This window comes from Mustela lutreola, chromosome 11, assembly GCF_030435805.1.
Source record: "Mustela lutreola isolate mMusLut2 chromosome 11, mMusLut2.pri, whole genome shotgun sequence".
Taxonomy (NCBI): domain Eukaryota; kingdom Metazoa; phylum Chordata; class Mammalia; order Carnivora; family Mustelidae; genus Mustela; species Mustela lutreola.
This window is the reverse complement of record NC_081300.1, coordinates 254,804-276,361: the sequence shown is the minus strand read 5'-3', so window position 1 is coordinate 276,361 and position 21,558 is coordinate 254,804. Positions and strand designations below refer to the sequence as shown.

At 55.3% G+C, this 21,558-nt stretch overlaps 1 protein-coding gene and 1 long non-coding RNA gene across 4 annotated transcripts; both read right to left on the bottom strand.

Moving 5' to 3' along the window:
• Positions 1–19: 19 nt before the first annotated feature.
• TXNL4A (thioredoxin like 4A) lies at positions 20–15,152 on the bottom strand. 3 transcript variants are annotated; one of them, XM_059140518.1, is made up of 4 exons: positions 14,913–15,060; positions 14,494–14,665; positions 4,565–4,668; positions 20–1,545 (listed from the first exon to the last, which is right to left on the bottom strand). In XM_059140518.1, the coding sequence occupies exons 2-4, from the start codon at positions 14,644–14,646 to the stop codon at positions 1,374–1,376; spliced, it is 429 nt and encodes a 142-aa protein (XP_058996501.1). In that variant the 5' UTR covers positions 14,647–14,665; positions 14,913–15,060; the 3' UTR covers positions 20–1,373. The 3 variants fall into 3 exon arrangements, with proteins under 3 accessions (XP_058996501.1, XP_058996504.1, XP_058996503.1); XM_059140521.1 differs by lacking the exons at positions 14,494–14,665; positions 14,913–15,060 and adding exons at positions 13,364–13,562; positions 13,762–13,897 and having other exon boundaries at positions 703–1,545; XM_059140520.1 differs by lacking the exon at positions 20–1,545 and adding an exon at positions 2,143–3,417 and having other exon boundaries at positions 14,913–15,152.
• Positions 15,153–18,749: 3,597 nt separating this feature from the next.
• On the bottom strand, positions 18,750–21,428 carry LOC131811730 (uncharacterized). The gene is made up of 3 exons (XR_009346089.1): positions 20,708–21,428; positions 20,421–20,546; positions 18,750–20,194 (listed from the first exon to the last, which is right to left on the bottom strand). It is a non-coding gene; the product is annotated as an uncharacterized LOC131811730 (long non-coding RNA).
• Between the last annotated feature and the right edge of the window lie 130 nt (positions 21,429–21,558).

Sequence of the window (21,558 nt, the reverse complement as noted above, 5' to 3'; positions counted from 1 at the left end):
CTCATAAATTCCTATGTCGGGAGTTTTAAAAATAGATTTTATTTATTTGACAGAGAGAGCACAAGCAGGGGAGGGGCAGAGGGAGAGGGAGAGGGAAAAGCAGGCTCCTGCTGAGCAGGGAGCTGATGCGGGGCTCGATCCCAGGACTGAGATCATAACCAGAGCCGAAGGCAGACACTTCACATCGACAGAGCCACCCAGGCGCACCCTGCCTGTGTCAGGAGTTCCAATCCCCAGTACAATGTGACCTTATTTGGAGATAGGACGGCCCTCTCCAGTGACCAGTGCCCTTATAAGAAGAGGAAACGTGGACACAGACACACACACAGGGAGAAGGCCATGTGAAGATGAAGGCCAGGATTGGGGCGAAGCCTCAGGCCGAAGCAGGCAACGATCACCAGAAAGCAGCAGGGTCTGGGAGAGGGGCAAGAGACCGATTCTCCAGCACAGCCCCAAAGGACCCAGCCCTGACCACCTCTGGATCTAGAGTTCTTGCTTTCAGATCTGGAAGCCTGCTCCTGTCCGATGTCACTCCCGTCTGGGCTACTTTGCTAGGTTAGCCCTGGGAGGCTCACACGCCACTCCCCGCCCCCAACAGGACGCATCAAACACAGGGTCCTACAGAACACACACTTGAACTCCACTCCCATGGGAAAGAAGTCCAGTAACTCTGACTGCCAAAATCAGTAACCTGCATGGCAATTGTTTTTAAAAGATGTTATTTATTTATTTGACAAAGATCACGTGTAGGCAGAAAGGCAGGCAGAGAGAGAGGAGGAAGCAGGCTTCCCGCTAAGCAGAGGGGCCGATGCGGGGCCTCGATCCCAGGACCCTGAGATCATGACCTGAGCTGAAGGCAGAGGCTTTAACCCAGTGAGCCACCAGGCACCCCTGCATGGCCCATCTGTAAGAAACAGCAATTACAACTTCCCATCACTGAGTGCTTTATTTATTTTGGCTAGATATTTACAGGTATTTGCTAATATAAAAATACAACGGCCAGGGGTGCCAGGGTGGCTCAGTGCGTTAAGTGCCTATCTTTGGCTCAGGTCATGATCCCAGGGTTCTGGGATCGAGCCCCACATTGGGCTCTCTGCTCAGTGGGGAGCCTGCTTCCCCCTCTCTCTGCCTACTTGTGATCTCTCGCTCTCTCTCTCTGGGCCAAGTAAATAAACAAAATCTTAAAAAAAAAGAAAAAAAATACAACAGCCAGGCTGGCAGAGTTGAGGCCATGCAAGCCCTACAGCACTCCAACCAACCCTGTGATCTTCAGATTCTCTTCCAAACGCTGGCTCTAAGGCTTTAAATAGTTTCCAATATTTCCACATGAAAACGACTCCACGCCACTTCTGCGCACAGAGACTGGGCCGAGCTCAGTATCTGTACTTCGTGGAGTAATCCTTTGGAGAAACGACCAGGCCGCGGCCTTTCCGGGCGCCCCGGTACACAGTCTCGATGATGTCTATCATTTCCTGTTTGTCTTCCATGGCCCAGTTGATCTTGTTGTTGTTACCGGTACCCAGGTCGATCATGATGTGCTTGTTCCTGCAAAGAGGAGACGGGGTCAAAGTTCACCAACAGCCTTCTAAGAATTCCACGAAAAAATGCGTTCTGTTTCCCACCCTCACAAGCTCTTGTTAAACATCAGTTAAGGGCGCCTGGGTGGCTCAGGGGGTCAAGCCTCTGCTTTGGGCTCAGGTCATGGTCTCAGGGTTCTGGGATGGAGCCCGGCATCGGGCTCTCTGCTCCGCGGGGAGCCTGCTTCCTCCTCTCTCTGTGCCTGCCTCTCTGCCTACTTGTCATCTCTCTCTGTCAAATAAATAAACAAAATCTTAAAAGAAAATCAGTTAAGACAAAAACATACCCAGTCAGGAGGATCTACCACGTCTTAGAAGAGGAGAACCAGGTGAACACTAGAGTAAAAGCACACACCATGCATGGCCCAAGCTCCCTCTGCATGGTTTGTCCCTCGGGACAAACGTCCTATAGGACACAGTGTGAGTCACTTGGAAAGTGACACTGTTTCCCAAAGGGCTGTACCAATTTACCTAGGAAACACAATACCCCAACCCTAGCGTACACTTTATCCAAAGTCCTAATTGTGAAATTAGTCTGTCTGCATTTCTATAATTAGGGAATAGGTGATACTTTACAAATTTATTTTTAAGAGGCTACTTTCAAAAACGAATTGATATGTACACTTTACAGAGATATTAACCCTTGCAGTCATTGGTGCACTGATTTCTCCAAGTTTGTCGGAGACAGTTTTCATTTATTCAAGTTTTCACTTCTATAGGAATGAAGAGCAGCACCTCAGTCTCCGTCTGTCCAACCACAGGGAGCATCCAAAAGGCAGCCGCAACGTTTCTCCTCTGCTGCAAACATCTACTTCCAGGGTAACTCTCCACATCCGCACTCAGGCCCAGGAATCCGGGGGTCTGGACCCCGTCCCTCCCTGTCGGCCTCTTACAGTCTCCCCACCACGGCCTGACCATCTGCGCCCGCATGCCCGCCCCCGTGAAGGCACGAGCTCAGTCTAAACGTCCTCCGGCTGTCCTTCAGCTGCCCGCCACCCCGACCCGGCACTCGTGTCTCTACAAACACCTGCTCGCCTTGGTTCATCTACTCCACTGCTGCCAATCCGCGAAGTCCGGTGACCGCAGGAACCCTGTCTTGTCTGACCTAACGTCCGGGCACTAGACCATGAAACCTGGCGGGACTCAGTACACGCACTTGGTGAAAACATGAACTCAAGCAGAGGCGCCCGTCTTGGATTCCGGCGTCGCAGAAAGAGCGGAAGGCACTTGGTCTTCTCTTCAGCCTAGTGCCCCGGCATCCGCCCCACCATCCCCCTCTCTGTGGCCCCCTGTCGGCCACAGCGTCCTCCGTGGCTTGGTCGGGCTGGCCACCGGCGGCGGGAGGCTGGCCTGAAGACGGCCCTCATGAGTCGCACCCTAAGGGTGTGGGGGACACTGAGAGCAGCATGACAGGAAAGGCCCGGACTGCCTTGAAGAGCCTGTTCATGGACACGCGGACTCGAGGAGCAAGGCCGGTGCAGGTGCCAGAGGAAGGAAGGAGCACACCGCCGGGGAGGGGCCCCTGTTCCTCGGGGACATGGTCCTGCAGAAGTCATCGGGATGCGCCTGGACGTGCACCTGAGGAGCTGCTGAGCCCTGGAGCAGCCACCTGCTTTCTCCCTGCTGTGGATGGTGACGACCCACTATGCGGGGTTAGAGCTGCTGAAAGAGAAGAAATTCTTGGCCCCTCCAGATGGCAGAAGACGCTGCAACGCAGAAGGGCACGGGGACACAGAAGAGGCCCCACGACCTGGTGCTGCAGCCTAGGCGGAACGTTCAGTCGCGAGTGAGGAGCAGCGCGCCTCCTGGGTCTTCGTGGGCACCAGGACGGGCACTCGGCCTGCAGAGGATGACGGTGCAGAGAAAGGAGGCAGGAGAACCCCAAAATGCTACTGCTGCAGTCGGCTGGAAACGGCCTGGCTGCACATGCCTTTCCCAGAAAAGGCAGGAAAGCCTGGGCAGACCTTCCCAGGGCTGGGGAGTCAGCCCCTTCCTCCTCACGTCCCCCTGAGAAGCCCGGCCTGTGTGCTGTGCTGTCCCACGATGTGCTGGCCGAGCTGGGGCCACAGGTAAGCCGTGCCCACCGGCCTACGCAGCCTCACGCATACCTGCTTTTGTACAACCAAAGGATGTGACTCTTTGGAGCCAGAGGGCAGACAGTGGGAAACCCTACACTCAAGCCTGCGAAGTTCCTGCCCTCATCCCCGGGCCTGTCTGCGATGAGACACCAGCCCCCAGTGCAGACGCCGGAGACTGGCAGATGCCCCAACTATTACTCATCAACTGACTTCAAAATAAGGAGATAATCCTGGATTATTTGATGGGTCTATTCCGTTCACAGCCTCGGGGAAGCAGAACAGGAAACTGCAGAGATGGTGCAGGCTGTGCAGACTGAAGGGCCTCAGGCAGCAGGGAGGGCCCGGCACACAGCCGGCCAGCAGGCCAGGAGTCCACGGCCCCAGCCTGTGACCAGGGACCTGGATTCCACCAACGACCCAATGAGCCAGTGGCTTCTTCCCCGACGGACGGGCCCGAAAAGGCCCAGCCCGTGACTGCAGCCTCGTGAGGCCCCGAGAGGAAACCCACTGAGCCGGCCCAAACTCGGAGCAACAGAACACTGAGCTCATCCATGAGGCTTTTAGCTACTCGCACGGCGCTACCTGTTGCACGGGATATGAAGCCAAACCCGCCCCATACAGCACACACATACAACCCACCCAGACGTCCCTCACTTGTCAGGAGCGGAGCAAGTCTAAGGCTTAATACTGCCGTTTACCAACCTTTCTACTAACGATACACAGAAATTTTGACAAGTAGAAACAACGCCATATGGTGATTTCTTTCCGAATTAAATCTTCACAACTTCTTTTTGAGTCATGTTACCCAACTTTATTACAGAAATACCATTGGACATGACGCCATCTGGACTACATCAAAATCCCGGACCAACAATATCCAACTGAGGCGAGAGCTTTAAGAGAACGTACCTGAAGAAAAACATGACAGTACACGGGTCGTACAGCTCGTACATCTTGTTGAAGTCAGGCACTTCTGTGATATCCACGAGATAAATTACTGCAAAATTTTTAACCTAAAAGTAAGAGATTGAAAAAGCCCTATAAAGTCACGATCAGTTTTTTCTCTGCAAAAGCACACTGAAAAGCAAGCACAAGAATCTGTGCGGAACAGGACGATTTCCGAACCAACCCCCCCACGCCAGTCCGCAGGAACGCTGACACACAGGCGCCGACCCCGGGGTCCCACCCGCTGCACCCCTTCTGGAAGAGCCGGTTGCGCCACCCCCGCAGCGGAGGCCCATCAGCAACCACCTACACCAGCTTCTCCCAACAGTGCGTGCGCACCGCCAGGAGCGGCGGGAAAACAGGCCTTGAGGAGTCGGCCGGCCGCCCCTCCCGCATGGCCCTGCACACCCGCCGGGCTCAGAGCCCAGCACCGTGAGTGGTGCCGCGCAACACACACCTTCCTCTTGCTCCCTGATTCCAAGTGCATCAGAGGATTTAGAAAACTCAGAAAACGGTCCATAAAACAGAACCACTAAATACACCTCCGATCCCAATGACCAGAGTTAATTGCTACAAGTAGATTTTTAGTAAATTCTTAACCACTTTTTCTGTTACACACATACACGTGTCTATGCTGTTTAAGTAAAATGTGGTCATACCACAGTATTTTATATCCTGCTTTAACTATGGACAGTCTCTTATACAAATTATACACTTTCCCCAAACACAATTTTTACAGCTACATAATTGCTTTATCAAACAGGTCATTATTTTACTTTTTATATTATGTTCTGATTTTTCATGAAAATAGTTCAGATTTTTTTCATCAATACCAATTATTCACCTGTGACCATTGCTACCCTTAAGTCTGTGTACATATTTCATTATTTCCCAAGATAAACTTCTAAAACGTAATCTCTACAACAAAGGACATGACGTTCTAAACCCTTGCAAGCGCGGTCTTGGTGCCTTCCAGGCAGCTAGGCAACCCTGTGTGTTATGGGCCGGGTTGCGCCCCCCAGAAAGAGGTGCGCTGCAGTGCTCAGGGCGGGGCCTCACTGGGCAGAGGGTCCTTGCGCATGCCTTCGCTAGGGGAGACTGGCCATTCCAGACGGTGTCGTTCAGAGAACGGGCTATGGCTGACTTCTAGGGCGGGAGACACCCACAACACAAGGGCCCCAAAGACGGCAGACAACCCCGGAGCAGGAAGACGCGCCAGGTGGTCTCCCGAGAAGGTTTCAGAGGCTGCACCGTCCTGCGGACACCCTGGCTTGGGACTCTCGGCCCCCAGACTGTGAGATGACAGACTTCTATTCGTTTCTCTGCCCAGGTTGTGGGCTCTGTTACTGCAGCCCCAGGAAATGCACATAAACTAATTCTAAAATTCTGAATATAATCTGCAGATGAAATGATGCAGTATCTGGGATTTGCTTTAAATGCTGCAGCAGAAAAAACGTCCAGGGCCAGCTGACGGAAGACGGAAAGGTACTGGGGACTGTTAGACCCGAGCGAGAGGCGCAGAGGGGTCACTACAACCTTCTCTCTGCTTTGAGAACTATGAACCAATAGTTAACACAGAAAATTAAGCTACCAACACCAAACAAAGCTGGCATCTCATAAGGACTCCTTTCGGCCTCTGTGCTGGTCGGGAGAGACCCTGGCCACCACCATGCCCCGGCTCTCTGCCCGAGGGCTCTGACGCTGCCACGCGCTGCGGTCTACACACTGTGTCCTGAAAGCCCTGAAGCAGCACCTTCGTGTGGCCGAGCCCCGTCCTGGAACTCCAGTCTCCGGTGCCAACAGTGGGAACGTGCTGGTCAGGTCACCAGAACCCAGTTTTACTTTCCGGGTTAACTCATCAACTGTATTCTGATTTTATTTAAAAATAAAACAGAAACTGCAGCACAGAAGTTCAGACTATAAAACAGTCAGCGTGTACAAATACACACAAAGTCGTCAGGCAGTAACCCTGACCCGTTTTTATCCCTTCAATGCCTTGCTTTGTTGACTGATGTGCAAAATAGATACCAGTAACAGTGAGTAAATATTAACTTAGGGAATCACCATGTAAATATTCAGTTAGTCTAAAAATCAGATGGGCAGGGCTATAAATTATGTAATTTAGAGAAAAGTAAAATCATAAATTTGTCCTTTTTATTGTATGCAAAAAATTTTGTTTTATTTTGCTTTACTGATAATTCTCCAGAAACCAAGAATCGTAAAAGATTAGCAATAATTTACAAATTATTACTGCCGCCCACTTCACAGTCACCAAACTCTTCCTCCAAGAGGCTCTGGCGTCTGCGTCCCTCAGACTCGCTTTGCCACTCTGCAAATTCAAGCTTCCCCTTCCCTGCCCCTCCCAGAGGCCTCAAACTGCATTTCCAGGGTCTGTCAGCCTCAGCACATGAGTACCCAAGGACAGGAACTTTGGCTACTGCCTGGTTTTCACGAACTTCCCAGTATCGTGTGTGGACTTGAAGTCCTGCCCGCGACACAACAGACTTCCCGAGTCACGACGTAAACGACAGCGAACTTCGAAGTTCTCTTGCCTCTGTGCTCTGTCAACACACTCGGAACACATGAGGTGCCGGGCAAATCCATGAGCCATGACAAACTGCTGTACGCAAAAAATTCTAAAAGCATAAGGACTTGCATCAATGGACATTTCATAATCAGAAGGCAACTAATAAAAGCAACTTGTTTAAAGGTACAAGTCTAGGGGCGCCTGGGTGGCTCAGTCATTAAGCCTCTCCCTTCGGCTCAGGTCATATCCCAGGGTCCTGGGACCGAGCCCCGCATCGGGCTCCCTGCTCGGCGGGAAGCCTGCTTCTCCCTCTCCCCCCCCCCCCCCCACTTGTGTTTCCTCTCTTGCTGTGTCTATCAAATAAATGAAAATCTTAAAAAAAAAAAAAATAGATACAAGTCTCGATCTGTCTGGTCTAAACCCCCACTCTGAATTCCAGCAGAAGCAAAGTGCGTCAAGCTCACTTACAAGGGACTCCTCACTCCTTACTTCTAACTCTAACCCCCGAATGAAGACATGGTTAATGTTTTGTGTACAATGAAAGTAAGACTCAGGAAGACAGAGTGACCCTAAGAAATGAGTCAGAAAGACCGCAAGCTACATGGGAAGCAAGTGGCAAAGCTGAGACTCACCCCGTCTGGCTCCAGAGCGCAACCTCTGGATGGGATTCCTACCCAAGTCTCGAAGGAATTAGGCTGCCCAAAGGGGACAGGAGGCCCTGAGGGGGGCGGGGAACGGGCCAGGCTAGAAAGGCAGCGTGTGCGAGAGGAAGACGCCGGCGAGGACAAGGCAAGGGCAGCGGCAGCGCCCGGGATGCGGGGTCAGAGGTGGAACGTGAGCCTGGAAACACAGACAGGGCCCTTCGAGGCCCAAGTTCGGGTCATTTACTTGTTTGTCTCCAAGCAAGGAGGGGTCGGGGACCTGGGAAAACTGAGGAGCATCTAGGGAGAAGGGCTTACTTACAAGGAACGCTGGCATGGCTGTGCTCGGAGCACCACTGCCGTCTGCATCCAACAGCGGCCAGTCCAGCCGCTCCACGGGAGGGCCAAGGGCAGAAGGGGTGGCCAGAGAGGCACACTCACAAACCAAGTCAAGGGACCCACCTGACAGGGAGTTGGGTCAGGGACCAGAGAGCTCACGTCAGACGAAGCCTGTGGTTCTGTGACTCTGGCTACTGGAAGGTCATCAGTGACCGTGCAAGACCCGCACAAGGTATGAAGGATAGACAGGCCCTGCAGAGAGCCTGGCTGTGAAAAGAGGGAGTGACCGAGGGTCTCAGCTGGAGAGGCAGGTCCTCCCCGGCCACTGCCAATCCCCGTGTTTCCAGGTGAAAGAGAAGGCAGCTGTGCGGTGACGTGCACCGTGCGGCCCTGGTCCAAACAGCCTCTGCGCGGAGAGCTCCCGCCACGTCCCCACAGCCCCTGGGCGGCAGCATTCCTTGCAGAGCCGGCCCAGCAAACCAGACCCTGCGAGTCCCTAACCTGCTGCCTGCACCTGAATTCCACTAAGCAGAGATTCCTCCTTTTGTTACTTTTTACTTATAAAACAAAGGCACCGTAAGAACGGTGTTTACGTTCCGGTGTAACCACGCGTACAGATGCACGCCTGCCTCCTGCTGCCAAGCCATCCCCTGCCCGGGCACCTTCCTGGCTTGACGTGGATTCTTTAGCCAATGGGTTCTGGTTCCTGGAACCTCCAAACCTCCCAAGTTAGAGCAGAGACTGACACGAGAAACCACATCCTCCTAAAAGTGATCAAGATTCATCGCATCTATTTTACGTACGAGGACATTCAACGACCCCAGCTCGACGAGACAACTGTCACACTGTAAATGCTGGTCTTTACCGTGAGACTTTAGGAGAGGCCCAATTTCCTCTTGCCTCCCACGCGGAGTAAGAGAACTGGCTCCGTCAGAAGTAATAGGACAGGGACCCCTTGGTGGCACAGCTGGGCTGAGCCTCCAACTCTCGATCCCATTCAGGCTGTGAGCCCCGCGGCAGGCTCTGGGCTCAGTGGGGTCTGCCCGAGAATGCCCCTGCCGCTCCCCCCCTCACAGGCCCTCTCAAAACAAAAGTAGACAACCAAGTGGTGCCCTGGTCTTAGTTCTTCTCTCCCCCCGTGCGGGCTACACGATGGCCCTGCAGAGCCGTGTCTGTCTTTACCGACGTGCCCTCAGATGCAGAGCCCGACTCACAAGCACGAGTCATGTTCGCTGCATGAACTCCTAACAAGAAACTCGTATTTTGAAATGCAAGGAACACATTATTGTCACTAAAAATGTGTTCTGGAACAGCGTGAGCTTAATTACGTAACCCTGGGCTCGGAGAGACTGGCCTTCAGAGCCGGGGTGGTGCCACCTCCTCCGGACACAGGCTGGCGAGGAATCGCCGCGCAGGTACCGCGGCCCAGCCGGGCGGTGCCCAGGGGCCTTCCACCAACCCTCTGCCTCCCTGCTGTCTCCCTCTTCTGGAAAAGCCTCCGCCTGTCCAAACTGCTCCTAACGCGGGCCACGTGGCTTCTGCCGTGGCGCCTTCCACACGGCCCGAACTATTTCTACTCAACATTTCGCACCCATTAAGGAATCCGTGCTTAACTACAACCCTGTGTATTTTTAAGAAAACTGAAAAGGAGCTAGGTGTCTACGATATTCTCTCCATTTAAAAAATGCTCACTTTGGAAATATACAAAAGGAAGGGAAAATCCACTGCCTTGTGACCAGCCCAGTTTTTTTTTTTTTTTTTTTTAAAGTAAAGTCTACCCCCAACATGGGACTCAAACTCACGACCCCAAGACTGAGAGCCGCGTGCTCTTCTGACTAAGCCAACCCAATGTTCCAGCCCTGTGTTCTTCTAACAAGTTATGTAACTTAAAAATATATGACAAATAAAATTAACAGAGTAGGAGTGTCTTAACAGTGAAAAGTGTTTCCCTTTCCCCAGACACACATGTTCACTCATGAGGAAATCACATACGTTCTGCTTTCTCGAGCTAACGTCATCAACAAATGCCCACGGTATCTAAAAAGCTTAGAAAATCATTTTTAATGGCCACATAATATTGCATCCGGTGAAGAGGACATTCCCAGTTCAAATCCCAACTCTCCATTTCCGAGTCTGGACAAACCACTTGGCACACCTACTCCGTGGGTCCCACAACGACTACGCCGAGGTCTGTGTCCCACCAGACCAGGTGACTGATCTAAATGTTCCAAAACCAGAGACGACAGCCATCACCACGCTCTCCTACCGTCAGACGTAGTCGCTGCTCCCAGTTTTGCTGGAAATGATACCAAAAGTCCTGTGGAGCATAAAACTTTGCCTACTGAAGAATTTGGACAACTGAGTTCTTAAGGCTTTTCAAACAAGGCCAAGCTGCCAAAGGAATATCAGTATTAACGTTCTCCACGCCACAGTAAACACCTTCTCATCTCTGAGGAGTCCAAGTAGCAGTGTGTACTGTTCTCATGCGCACGGCTCTGAAGTTCACTCGACCATTAGAATTTCCTCTTTTTAAAGTTCATTGCCTCTCTACCCATGGGAGTCATCTTCTTAAATGGTACTTCAAACTGACTTGCCTAAGTCTTCTAGATCTAAAGTAATATTTGCCAGCTCTATTTGCAATAATTTTAGTTGGTTGTTCCTAGCATTTTTCAGAAAGCCAAGAACTCTATGTACAAATTTCATTTCTACTTTCAAGTTGTTTCTTAATGTATATACTCTGCTGATCATTTGTAACAGTAAACATCCTTTCCAGCCCTGCTGCCGGACATCTCCTTCTCCTCCGGCAGGCCACTAAGCTGCCCAGCAGCCCTTCTACAGGATGTGTCCACAAGTGAAAGTCACTCGTTCGAACCAGGGATCCTGAAGGCCCGCACAGGAGACCAACCACCCTTCCAGCCTTGTAAGAGAGCTCCTCCTCCAGCTAAGAACCCACGTAAAATGCTGGAAAAACGTGTTCTAGACTGCCAATTGCCACTCTGTATTTTATTTCAGAGGAACCAATGCTTAGGTCATTCGTGCAGAAGCCAGCAAAAACCTGCATGATAACTTGATTTTCCCCAACTATTTGCCTGAGTAGCTCCATCACAGCAACTCCTGCAAGTGTTTCGATGCGCACGATGATGCCGTAAGAGCGGCAAATGATTACTGAATACGTGACCGGCTGTGTGACCAAAGTGTTCAGAAGTGTGTTCTAGTGATTCTATCTTCACAACTACCCTACTTAGACACTACTGTCCCTTTCTTACAGACGAGTAAAATGAGGCACAGAGACAAGTTATTTAAGATCACACAGGGAGTAAGTAGCAGGAGCTAGCCTGGTCCCTGCTCTTAACCAGCACTCCACACGGCCCCTAGAGCTTGCTGCCAGCTTCAGGGCTGTCACACCCGACACGCAAATCCACAGCACACATACGCTTCTTCCTGACTCATAAGATATCTCGTTTGACTGAACATCAACTTCCAGTAAGGTTCAATTTACTTTATGCAAAGCTTAAGAATGATCCCTTAAATCATTTCTAAAAGTTCCATACATACATTTGTCTTATTTACAACTATATCAGAATGTATGATCATGAATCAATGATACCATTGAGGTTTTGCATATTTTAAACTCATTTGTATGAGTTTTTTTAACACAAAAAATCTAAATGTCCCAACTACTCTTTCCCATCACGGGATGAGCTGTGACAAACTGTTCGTAAAAAGTGGCAAGACAGCAGAGGTACACAACAGTCTCTCTTTGAGGCTGTGCATAAAATCAGCTGAACAGGGATGCCTGGGTGGCTCAGTGGGTTAAGCTGCTGCCTTCGGCTGGGGTCATGATCCCAGGGTCCTTGGATCGAGTCCCACATTGGGTTCTCTGCTCAGCAGGGAGTCTGCTTCTCTCTCTGCCTGCTTGTGCACTCTGACGAATAAATAAGTAAATAAAATCTTAAAAAAAAAACCCAGCTGAACAGGAAACTTTGTTATTCTCATTCTACCAAACTCCAGACGTCTGTGAAACCGTCACACAGATCTCTTGTGTTTTCAGTGCAGCTCAAAACTAACCCACACGAGGTGGGGGGCGGGAAGTCAACGCACCATGTTCCAGGAGAAACAATCGCATCAAGTCCAGCCTAAACAGTGGAACTTTTACTCACTCTACAACAGCTGGGGTACCCAAACAGGGAATATGAGGAAGATCCCCCACTCTCTGCCATTTCTGCAGAGGGAGATTTTTATTTTTAAGATTTATTTATTTATTTGATACACAGAGAGAGATCACAAGTAGGTAGAAAGGCAGGCAGAGGGGGAGGGGGAAGCAAGCTCTCCCCTGAGCAGAGATCCTGATGCGGGGCTCGATCCCAGGATCCTGAGATCATGACCCCAGCCGAAGGCAGAGGCTTAACCCACTGAGCCACCCAGGCGCCCCCAGAGGGAGATTTCTAAATGGAGAGTTAAGTTGTTCTTTGTACTAAAACCTTAAATTTCAAAAATTCCCCTTGAGCTTCCTCAAAAAGGGCTTCCAGAATCATAAACTCGTATTCTGCCTTTATCCTAAGAAAAAAATTAAGCAATAATCTTGGGACACATTTCAAGTTTGCATTTTTAATAACTGTACTATGTAATATTTTACTGAAACTTTATTAATATAAATAGAAATCCAAATTTTTGGACAAAAAAGAAAAATCTTAAAAAAAAGAAAAACACTCAAAGTGAGCCCAGTTAAGCTATTATCAATAGGTTCAATACCAAAAAAAGAGGGCATCTACTGATACAGGGATTCAGTCTATAACCAACAGGAAGAGATGAGAAAAGAACTGCGCAAGTCCCTAAAAGCTTACATCAACACACAAAATCTGTCTTCTAGCTAAGAGCATTTTGCTGGTTTTGCTCAGATATGAAAACAACCCTGCCATCTCTAAGTATCCTGACCTTGTGCCGAGGGCAGCAGGAGCCGGTCACTGCCTGGTGTGCATACCACCAGCTGCAACGCAGGACTCAGAACACACAGCCGAGCTGCTGCAGAGTCAGCGGAGCTGCCATGTGTTCCTCAGAGAGGTGCTCCCAGGCAGCACGGACCTCGGCTGTGTCTGCCCTTGACCACCACAACCTAAGCAAAGGCATGAGAGAGATGTCCTGGCATCCCACGGATGACTCTGGGCCCCAGCTGGGGAGGATCCCCATGTCAGGAAACTGGGCACGCTCTCAAGCTGCTGGAGGAGGAGGAGGGAGAGGTGGGCAGCCACAGCGCACCTACTCTGATCCTGACCGCCGCTGAGGGGTTTCCAAAGTCCCATCAGAGCTGCCAGGACGGCTTCTGAAAAGGGCTGTTTCTGGACCTCACCCCAGACCGGCAGAACTTCAGCAAGTATTCCAAGGGACGCTCATGATGACTGACACAGATCGGTCTCCAGTGTCCCCGTGCCACCACCCCTGCCGCAGTCTGCCTCTCCTACCCAGGAAGAGATAGTAAAAATCAGCAGCGGAAGGTCAGTTGTTTGTTTTCAAGTAAACTAACCCAATGTGGGGCTTGGATGCAGGACCGCAAGCATCTCACACTCTGCGGACTGAGCCCGCCAGATGTCCCAGAAGGTCAGTTTTCCTGTCCTCAGTGCAAGACACACTCTTACATGCGTTCCTCTGCCCCTTACCCTGAGAGAACACGGCTTCCATGTCCCCACGGCTGTCACTCTTCCTCCGAGTGGCCTCTCAAATTATTTCTGGAATATCGGTAAGTTAGCAGTCTCATTAACAGCCTACCACTGGCTCTCTGTCCTGTGGCTACAGCTGCAAAAATCCAAATCCAGGTTACCTCCAAGCTACCGAGAAGCGCGCAGCCCCGGCCCCGTCGCCACCACGCACGAGCCGGAGTCCGGATGGGAAACACCCGGAGCCCGATTCTCTCCTCTCCTGCCGCCGCCCGCAGCGCGCTCGCCCCGAGACGCAGCCAAGCGCCGCAGAGCGTGGGGCGGACGGAAGGGCCGGGGGCCGGGGGCCGGGGGCGCGCTCCGGCAGGGCGCGGGGCTCGCACGCCAGGAAACGAGGCCCCAGGGACGCACCGTCCCCGTCCGCGAAGCTCCGGCTCACTAGTGTGTCCGGTCCGCGACCCTGCGGCGAGGACGCGCCCACCGCGTCGACACCGGGGAACCACGAAGCTTCTCCGGGACCGACGCAAGCTCGCGCGGACACCCCCGGGGTCGCAGGGTAAGAACGCGTCCGGGAGCCTCCTCCTCCCTCTGCCGACCGCGCCCGAAGTTGGGGCGCGAACCAGACCAGCGCACCTCCAAGCCCCGCGCCAGCGGGCCAGGCGGGGGCCGTGGGGGGCGGGGGGCGGGGGGCCGGCCGCGCGCGGGTCCCAGGCCGACCCCGGGGCGCCGCGCTACCTTCTCGGCGATGCTGTAGAGCACCTCGTCCATCTTCATGCAGGTGGGGTCCCAGTCGTGCCCGAAGCGGATGACCACCACGCGGTCCTCCTCCGACAGGATGGCCTGGTCCACCTGCCAGCCGTTGTGCAGGTGCGGGAGCATGTACGACATCGCGGCGCGGGGGCGGGGCCTGCGAGGAGAAGTGCGCGCACCCGCTCCTTCCCGCGGCTGCCGCGCACGGGGTAAAGGGCCTCGGCCCCACCGCGGGCGGCCGGGACCCCGCGCTCGGCCCCTGGAAGGGCGCCGGGACCTCGCGGACGCCCCGCGGACCCCAGCCCCGGCGCGGAGAACCCGGGGGGGGGGGGCCCCGCTCGGCTCCCGCCCCCTCCCTCCCCGCCCCACCACCCTCCCGGCCCCCCAGCTCCGGCCGCTCGCACCTCTGCCGACCAGAGCGTCCCGCGCTGCGGTCCTTCCGGGCGTGGACGCGTGCCGGACGCTGCGTGCGTGCCGACGTGAGCGTGCGCGCCGACGTGAGCGTGCGCGTGTCCGCCGACGTGGGTGGGCGCGCCCGGCGCTGGGAGGCGCGCGACACCCGAGGCGCAGGGCTCCAGGCGCGCGGCGCGCGTGCGGTAGGTGGTCTGGGGGCGAACCCCGCGGGCTCGCTTTTCCGAGGCGCCGCGGTGGTCGCGACGGGCCCGGCTGTACTCGCCCCGTCGGACAGACCCAGCCTCACCGCGGCGCCACGGTGCCCCGGGGGTGCGGAGGGGGCAGCTGGCTGGGCGGACCAAGGAGGTGGGGTTCGCGTCCGACCTGACCGGACCCCTGGACGGGGCGGGGGACTGGACAGAGCGGACCCCTGGGCCGGGGTGGGGACCTCCTCGGTCTGCCCCCTCCGCACCCCCGGGGCACCGTGGCGCCGCGGTGAGGCCGACGGGGCCTGCCTGGGACTGACGACGGGTCGGGACAGCCGGGCCCCTCGCGACCACCGCGCCGACCCCGGGGAGAGGCCCGTGGTTTCACCAGTCCCGGCTCCGCGGCGAAGCCTCCGTAAACCCCCAGAGGCCAGCTTTGGGGGCCTTTCTGGAGACCTTCCACGCTGAGGGAGCCAGAACTGTCCCTCGGGGGCCGGCGCTGCTCCGCGGGGACCGAAACGCGGTGGTCGGCGTCTCGGTCGCCCCGTCCTGTGTCGCCGCCCCTGAGGACCTGCAAGCAGGGGGCCGCGTCCCGGAGCTCCGGGCGCCGCTCTCGCGAGGGCCAGGAACCGGCGGGGGAGCTGGTCGGAAACTGCCGGCGGGGAGCGCGGGGAGCGGCCCGGGGCCTGCGCGGGGCCGGCGGTGGGGGCGGGGCTGCGGGGGGCGGGGCGCCGGCGGGCTGGGGGGGGCGGGGCAGCGGCGGGCTGGGGGGGGCGGGGCAGCCGCGGCGGACTCAGCCCTCGGCCCGCGGGAGCTGTCGCCGTCCTCGTAGGGACTTGCTGGACCCTTGCCCACTCAGACACTCAGCTGGTGCCCGGAGGACGGCGTGGAATTGAGGGCGGGGGCGCCGCCGTGCTGGGAACTGGGCGCTCAGAACCCGGAAGGGCCGTCGGGAGCCCTGACCGTCCCGTTGGAGACCGGGGGGGGGGGGGGGCGCAGCAGACGTGGCGCTTGGCGTCCCGCAGGCCGTGGCGGATGGGGACTGGCCTGGCCGCGGCGTCCGCACTGGCAGGTGCTGCGGGGCGCGTGAAGGTCGCGCTGGACATCTGCGGAAACGCTTTGCTCTGTGACCGGGCAGGAACTTTTGGAAAATGAAATGCAGTTTGGCCCAAAGACCGCGTATATCCGGGGCGGGAGGGCGCCGAGGAGGTCTGCATCCCGGACCTGAAGCTCCCGGACGGCTTCGGTGCGAAGGCGGCCACGGACGACGGGCGTGTGCGGCCCCAGGGCCCACATGGGGATGGCCCTACTGCTGGCGGCTCGCAGGGTCGCGGCAGGGGGACGCCACTGGAGTTGCGGGTTTTCCAAGGAGCGCGTGCCGGACAGTCCCGGGCGCGGTGACCTGCTCCTGCCTTCCCGGGGCCTGACCTCCGCACGCTGAACTCAGGGCTTGGTTGCACTTGGGCATTGGAGCCACTCTCGGCCGACCCGGGACTCGAGCCCGGCTGGCCTGCACCTGGCACGGGCAGTCTGTCCGACAGCTGCCACGTCTGCCCCCCACAAGCTTCCATGGTTCCCCTGAAGTCATTTCAGCATCTCTGTGGAAATGCCCTTGGGGTCCTTCCTTGGTCCGTAGCAGCTGTCCTGGGGTGTAGGCCTCCAAGTGAGAAGGCAGCACCGGGCCTCTGCACGCCCTGGCCCTCCCTGGGAGGGTGCCCCACCCTCCTGGTGAGCTTGGGTGCAAAGGCGCTTGAGGAAAGAGGAAGCGAGAACCAGGCCCTTCGTGGGCACACAGGTGCCGGCACGGACATTTCTACCAGAAGGCCTTCCCTAGCGTAACAGAAGTTGGCGTTCTACCAAGACGCTCCGGTGCTGTTAGGAGGAAGCTTCCGTCTGTCCCTTCAGCCTTGCAGAAGCCTTGTCTGTGGTGTGGGAAGGGTGTGGCGCGGCTTTCTGTGTGTGGTGCTGGCCCCGCGGCTCACTCTGTCCCCTCTGTATTTTAGGTCATATGTTGGCCAGTGCGCCAGATACAGAGACATTTTCTACAAACTGGATGGGCCAGGACGTGACCGGGGCCACCCTGGGAATCGTCAGTGTGGGCAGCAGTGGCTATAAGGGGGCTCAGGGAGCCAGAGCGTTGGACACGAGGATTCTGTACCGCAACAGGAGATGCAGGTGAACATTCAGAAGGGACCTGAGATTAACACACCATCCCTGCCTTCAGTATGGCTTGGACGTAGGATCCCCCCATAAGTCACAAGACTCCCCTGCTCTTTCTCTCCAAAAAATAAGAACGACGGTCGAGAAAGTGGCTGTGCGTACTTGGGAATGTGGCTGAGACTTTTTTTATTGAAAACATTCACCAGAAAAGAGGCTCCAATTTCTGAAGTGAAAGGGAGAAGCGGGCCATAGCACCGGGCAACTCGCCTGATCCATGTAATACGGAAGGTCCTGTCAGCCCTCCATGACGTACGCGGGCTCCTTCCTCCGTCAGTGCCCGGGCTTACGATGGTCTCCACACAGCGGCAGACCCGCTTGTTCTCTCTCACTTCTTCGATGCCGCGGGCTCTGGCCCTGTCCTTTCTCACCTGAGATGCATCTTCTGTGGGGCTTCTCCCTGCTGCTCTTGACCTCCGGCCCTCCGTGCAAACCAGCCAGACGACGGATGTTGTTTACAGCCTTTCAGTGGCCTCCCACTGCCTGTGGGCCACATTCCCAGCTGGTGAGAAACTCGTGGAGGCCTGGTGAGCTGGGAGATGGGGTGTCCAGCCAGTGTTTGCACCATAGACAGTGGAGAGACTTCAGGGCAATGAACACAGGCACACAGAGAGAGACGCCAGGGTTCCTGTGTGATGTGGGCATGGCAACCATCCTGCCTCGGGGCTGTCCCTTAACCCAAACACTTGTTAGGGGAGAATTTCGGTAATTTGGAATTCTGTGTTTGTAGCGCTGTGGCAGCTTCCCGGGAACCTATAACCTCTGGGCCTTGGAATCCCTCTGAGCAGCCAGCTGTCTGGGGACCAGAGCAGGGTTAGGACTGAACCAAAGCAAAACACAAAGGTTCCCTCTATCATATCCTGGGGGCCTTGCTCCCTGTGTGAGAAGCAGCATTCCCAGGCACCCCCCGGTTCTGCTGGTATGTCTTCTGCAAAACCCAGATGCGTTTGCCCACATCGGGGTGCTCTGTGGTCCCAGAAGCAGGTGCCTGTGCTCTAACTTGTACTGGGACCTACTTCCCTTCATCGACGTCCTGTCGTCACCGAGCTATGTCTGATGTACATCTGCTGAGGAACCGGCAGAATAAAGCTCCTGGTCAGCCGCTGGCAGGATCGAGACGGGCCTGCAGTAGCAGCGACAGTGACCAAGGCATCCCTCCCGGGTCCTGCCCGACCGTAGTGACACAGAGGCCTCGTCCCATTAACTCAGGTCTGTCGGTGCATCAGGATGCACAGGTGGAAGCTCTCCAGACCGGGGCCATCAAAGCGGTGGCGCTGGACGTGGTGCGCCCACAGCCCCTGCCCCGTGAGCGAGCCGGGCAGGATGGCCGTCTCCCCCGAGGCTCGGGCGCTCTGCACAGTCACTGCTTTCTGCCCTTGCAGCCGTTAAGCCACAGACTGGGCGGCGGGGGGGGGGGGGGGGGGGGTCTGGACTGTGCAGGGGCCGGGGCAGGCCTCCGCTGTCCCATCCGGTTCTGCAGAAGGCCAGTCGTCTGCGTGGGGGGGGCTCTGGGCTCTCGGACAGCGGCCCCCGTGGGGCGGGCCGGCCTGGCTCCTGTCCAGCCAAAGCACCCTCGCCTTCCCCGGTGGCCCTGGTTTGCCTCCCGGAGCCTCAGAGCCGCTGCCCCGGCTCCGTGTATCTGAGCTGGTCTCAGGTCCTTCGGTCACAGCCGAAACGGCGGCGTTTCCCGGCCCCGCTTCCAGCGCTCGGGTCCGGGAGGTCCTCTGAGGATGTGCTCGCAGGACCCGCGCACGGGCCGTGTTGTGGTCTGCACGCGAGCGCGTTCCGCGGCCTGTGCTGCTGGCGGGCCCGTTCACGCGCAGCGTGTTAGATTTTTAGTTAGCAGAAATCGAAATTATTCTCAATTGTCTTTTATGCGTGGAATTTTACATTTATTTCTGCCCAATTTGCTTCTGTGTCTTGTTTTAAGGACATTTTATTTTTATTTAAAGGATTTTAGTTATTTGTCAGAGAGAGAGCGCACAAGCAAGGGGTGGGCAGGGGGAAGCAGGCTCCCCGCTGAGCAGGGAGCCCAACGCGGGGCTCGATCCCAGGACTCCCGGACTGTGAGCGGAGCTGCAGGCGGACACTTTACTGACGGAGTCACAGGGGCGCCCTGTCCGTCTATCAGGGAGAGGGAGGGAGCATCGCGGGGGGCGCGGGGGCGGGGCAGATGCGAGGGAGAGAGCCTCACGCGGACTCCCTGTGAGCCTGAGGCCCATCGGGGCTCTCGATCCAGGGCCCACCGACGGAGCCCCGCAGGCGCTCATGTTTCTGTGTTTGACCCATCGATCCGGGGTCTCGTCACGTCGTTTATCTCGAATCTTGGGGTCGTTTATGAAGGTAGCGGTTCTCAGGTTTGATTCCTCCAGCTGTGTGTCTAGTAAGCAAATTACTGTCCGTTGGAAGTCTGACATTACAACCGAATTTAATATCTAACTTTACCAAGACTGACCACAGAACTTACGTTTCTGAAAAAAAAGCTTATTTAGCATATGTTCTCAGAATGTGGTCTGGAGACGCTCTGAGGGTCTGTACAGTCGGCGTCATCTTCACTGAACGTATGTGCGACCTCCTCACTCCTCACGGGCAGGGCAGTGCCCCTGCGGGCAGCGTCGCGGACAACCAACGCAGCGCGTGCTGCTGTGCTCCTGTTTCTGTAACCTCCGATACAACACATGTGGACAGATAAAACCCATAAAAACGCTTTTTGTGGTTCTCAGTTTTAAGAGTGTAAAGAAGGGGCCTGGGTGGCTCAGTCGATTGAGCATCTGCCTCCTGGGGTCAGCCCCGGTGGGGCTCCCTGCTCAGTGGGGGGTCTGCTTCTCCTCTTCCCCTTACTTGCTCTCTCTCGAATAAACAAACAAAATCTCTTGGGACGCCTGGGTGGCTCAGTTGGTTAAGCAGCTGCCTTCGGCTCAGGTCATGATCCCAGCGTCCTGGGATCGAGTCCCACATCGGGCTCCTTGCTCCGCAGGGAGCCTGCTTCTCCCTCTGACTCTGCCTGCCACTCTGTCTGCCTGTGCTCGCTCTCACTCTCTCTCTTACAAATAAATAAATAAAATTTAAAAAAAAAAAAAAAAAAAAAAAACAAACAAAATCTCAAAAAACTTAAAGAAGAGTGTAAGGAAGTCCTGGGGTCCGTGGCTGGCTCCGTTGGAGTATGTGCAATTCTGGACCTCAGGGTTGTGAGTTCAGGCCCCACACTGGGCACGCAGACTACTTTAAAAAAAAAAAAAAAAGAAAGAAAGAAAATTTAATAAAACAAAAAGATTGAGCTAAGAGTGTACCTGAGACCAAATGTTTGAGAACCACTAACGTAGAACAGACGCGTGTCCGTACCCGGTAAGAAGCACAAGGATTTTAGACCGTTATCAACTTACTCAGAAACCTAGAAGCTTGGGGCTCGTCTGCTGCCGAATCAGCTTTTTTGGTGGCTTCACTAACAAGTCACAGGGCAAGTCCAGGGGTCTGCCCCAGAGGTCATCAGGGTCATCCTGTTACCTCAGTACCAACAACGCCGCCATTGCCATGTTGTGCTGGTGCAGTTCAGGTTCGTCCAGCCCGGCACCAGATTCTGTGGGCCGGCCGTTGCAGTTGGCCAGGACTCGACTGTTTCTGAGTCTGAGTCGTGGGGTCACCTCCCGCTGAGACTGGTGTCCCTCGCACTGTGGGATGGTAGGGCCCACCTCCTTGCTGGCAGGGCTGGAGTGTCCTTCTGAATAGGTCCCACCCTCGCTAAGGGTGTTCCAGGCTCTGCCTCACGTGGGTCAGGCCTGGAGGCAAGGACAGTCATGGCGCATCGACATAAATTACAAGTGTCCCCAGAGAATTCCTGCAGGTTTGGGGTCCCTAAGATTCCTAGAGCATGGAGGCTGACGGCTGCGTGTGGGCTTTGGCCTTAGTATTTGTTTTCAAGATTTTATTTATATATTTGACAGAGATCACAGGGAGAGAGGCAGCGGGAGGGGGAAGCAGGCTCCCCGCGGAGTAGAGAGCCCGATCTGGGGCTCGATCCCAGGACCCTGAGATCATGACCTGAGTCGAAGGCAGAGGCTTTAACCCACTGAGCCTCTGCTTTCGGCTTAGGTCATGATCCCAGGATCCTGGGATCGAGCCCCGCATGGGGCTCTCTGCTCGGCGGGGAGCCTGCTACCCCCTCCCCCTGCCTCTCTGCCTACTTGTGATCTCTCCCTCTCTGTCAAATTCATAAATTTTTAAAAACCTTAAAAAA

What these genes read in the sequence shown, in the direction of transcription:
- TXNL4A (XM_059140518.1), bottom strand. Translation starts at nt 14,646, where the DNA reads ATGTCGTACATGCTCCCGCACCTGCACAACGGCTGGCAGGTGGACCAG. An exon ending in TCTACAGCATCGCCGAGAAG is followed by an intron (nt 4,669 to 14,493) that starts GTAGCGCGGCGC and finishes TCTTACTTTTAG; the next exon opens with GTTAAAAATTTTGCAGTAAT. An exon ending in ACTGTCATGTTTTTCTTCAG is followed by an intron (nt 1,546 to 4,564) that starts GTACGTTCTCTT and finishes TCCTCTTTGCAG; the next exon opens with GAACAAGCACATCATGATCG.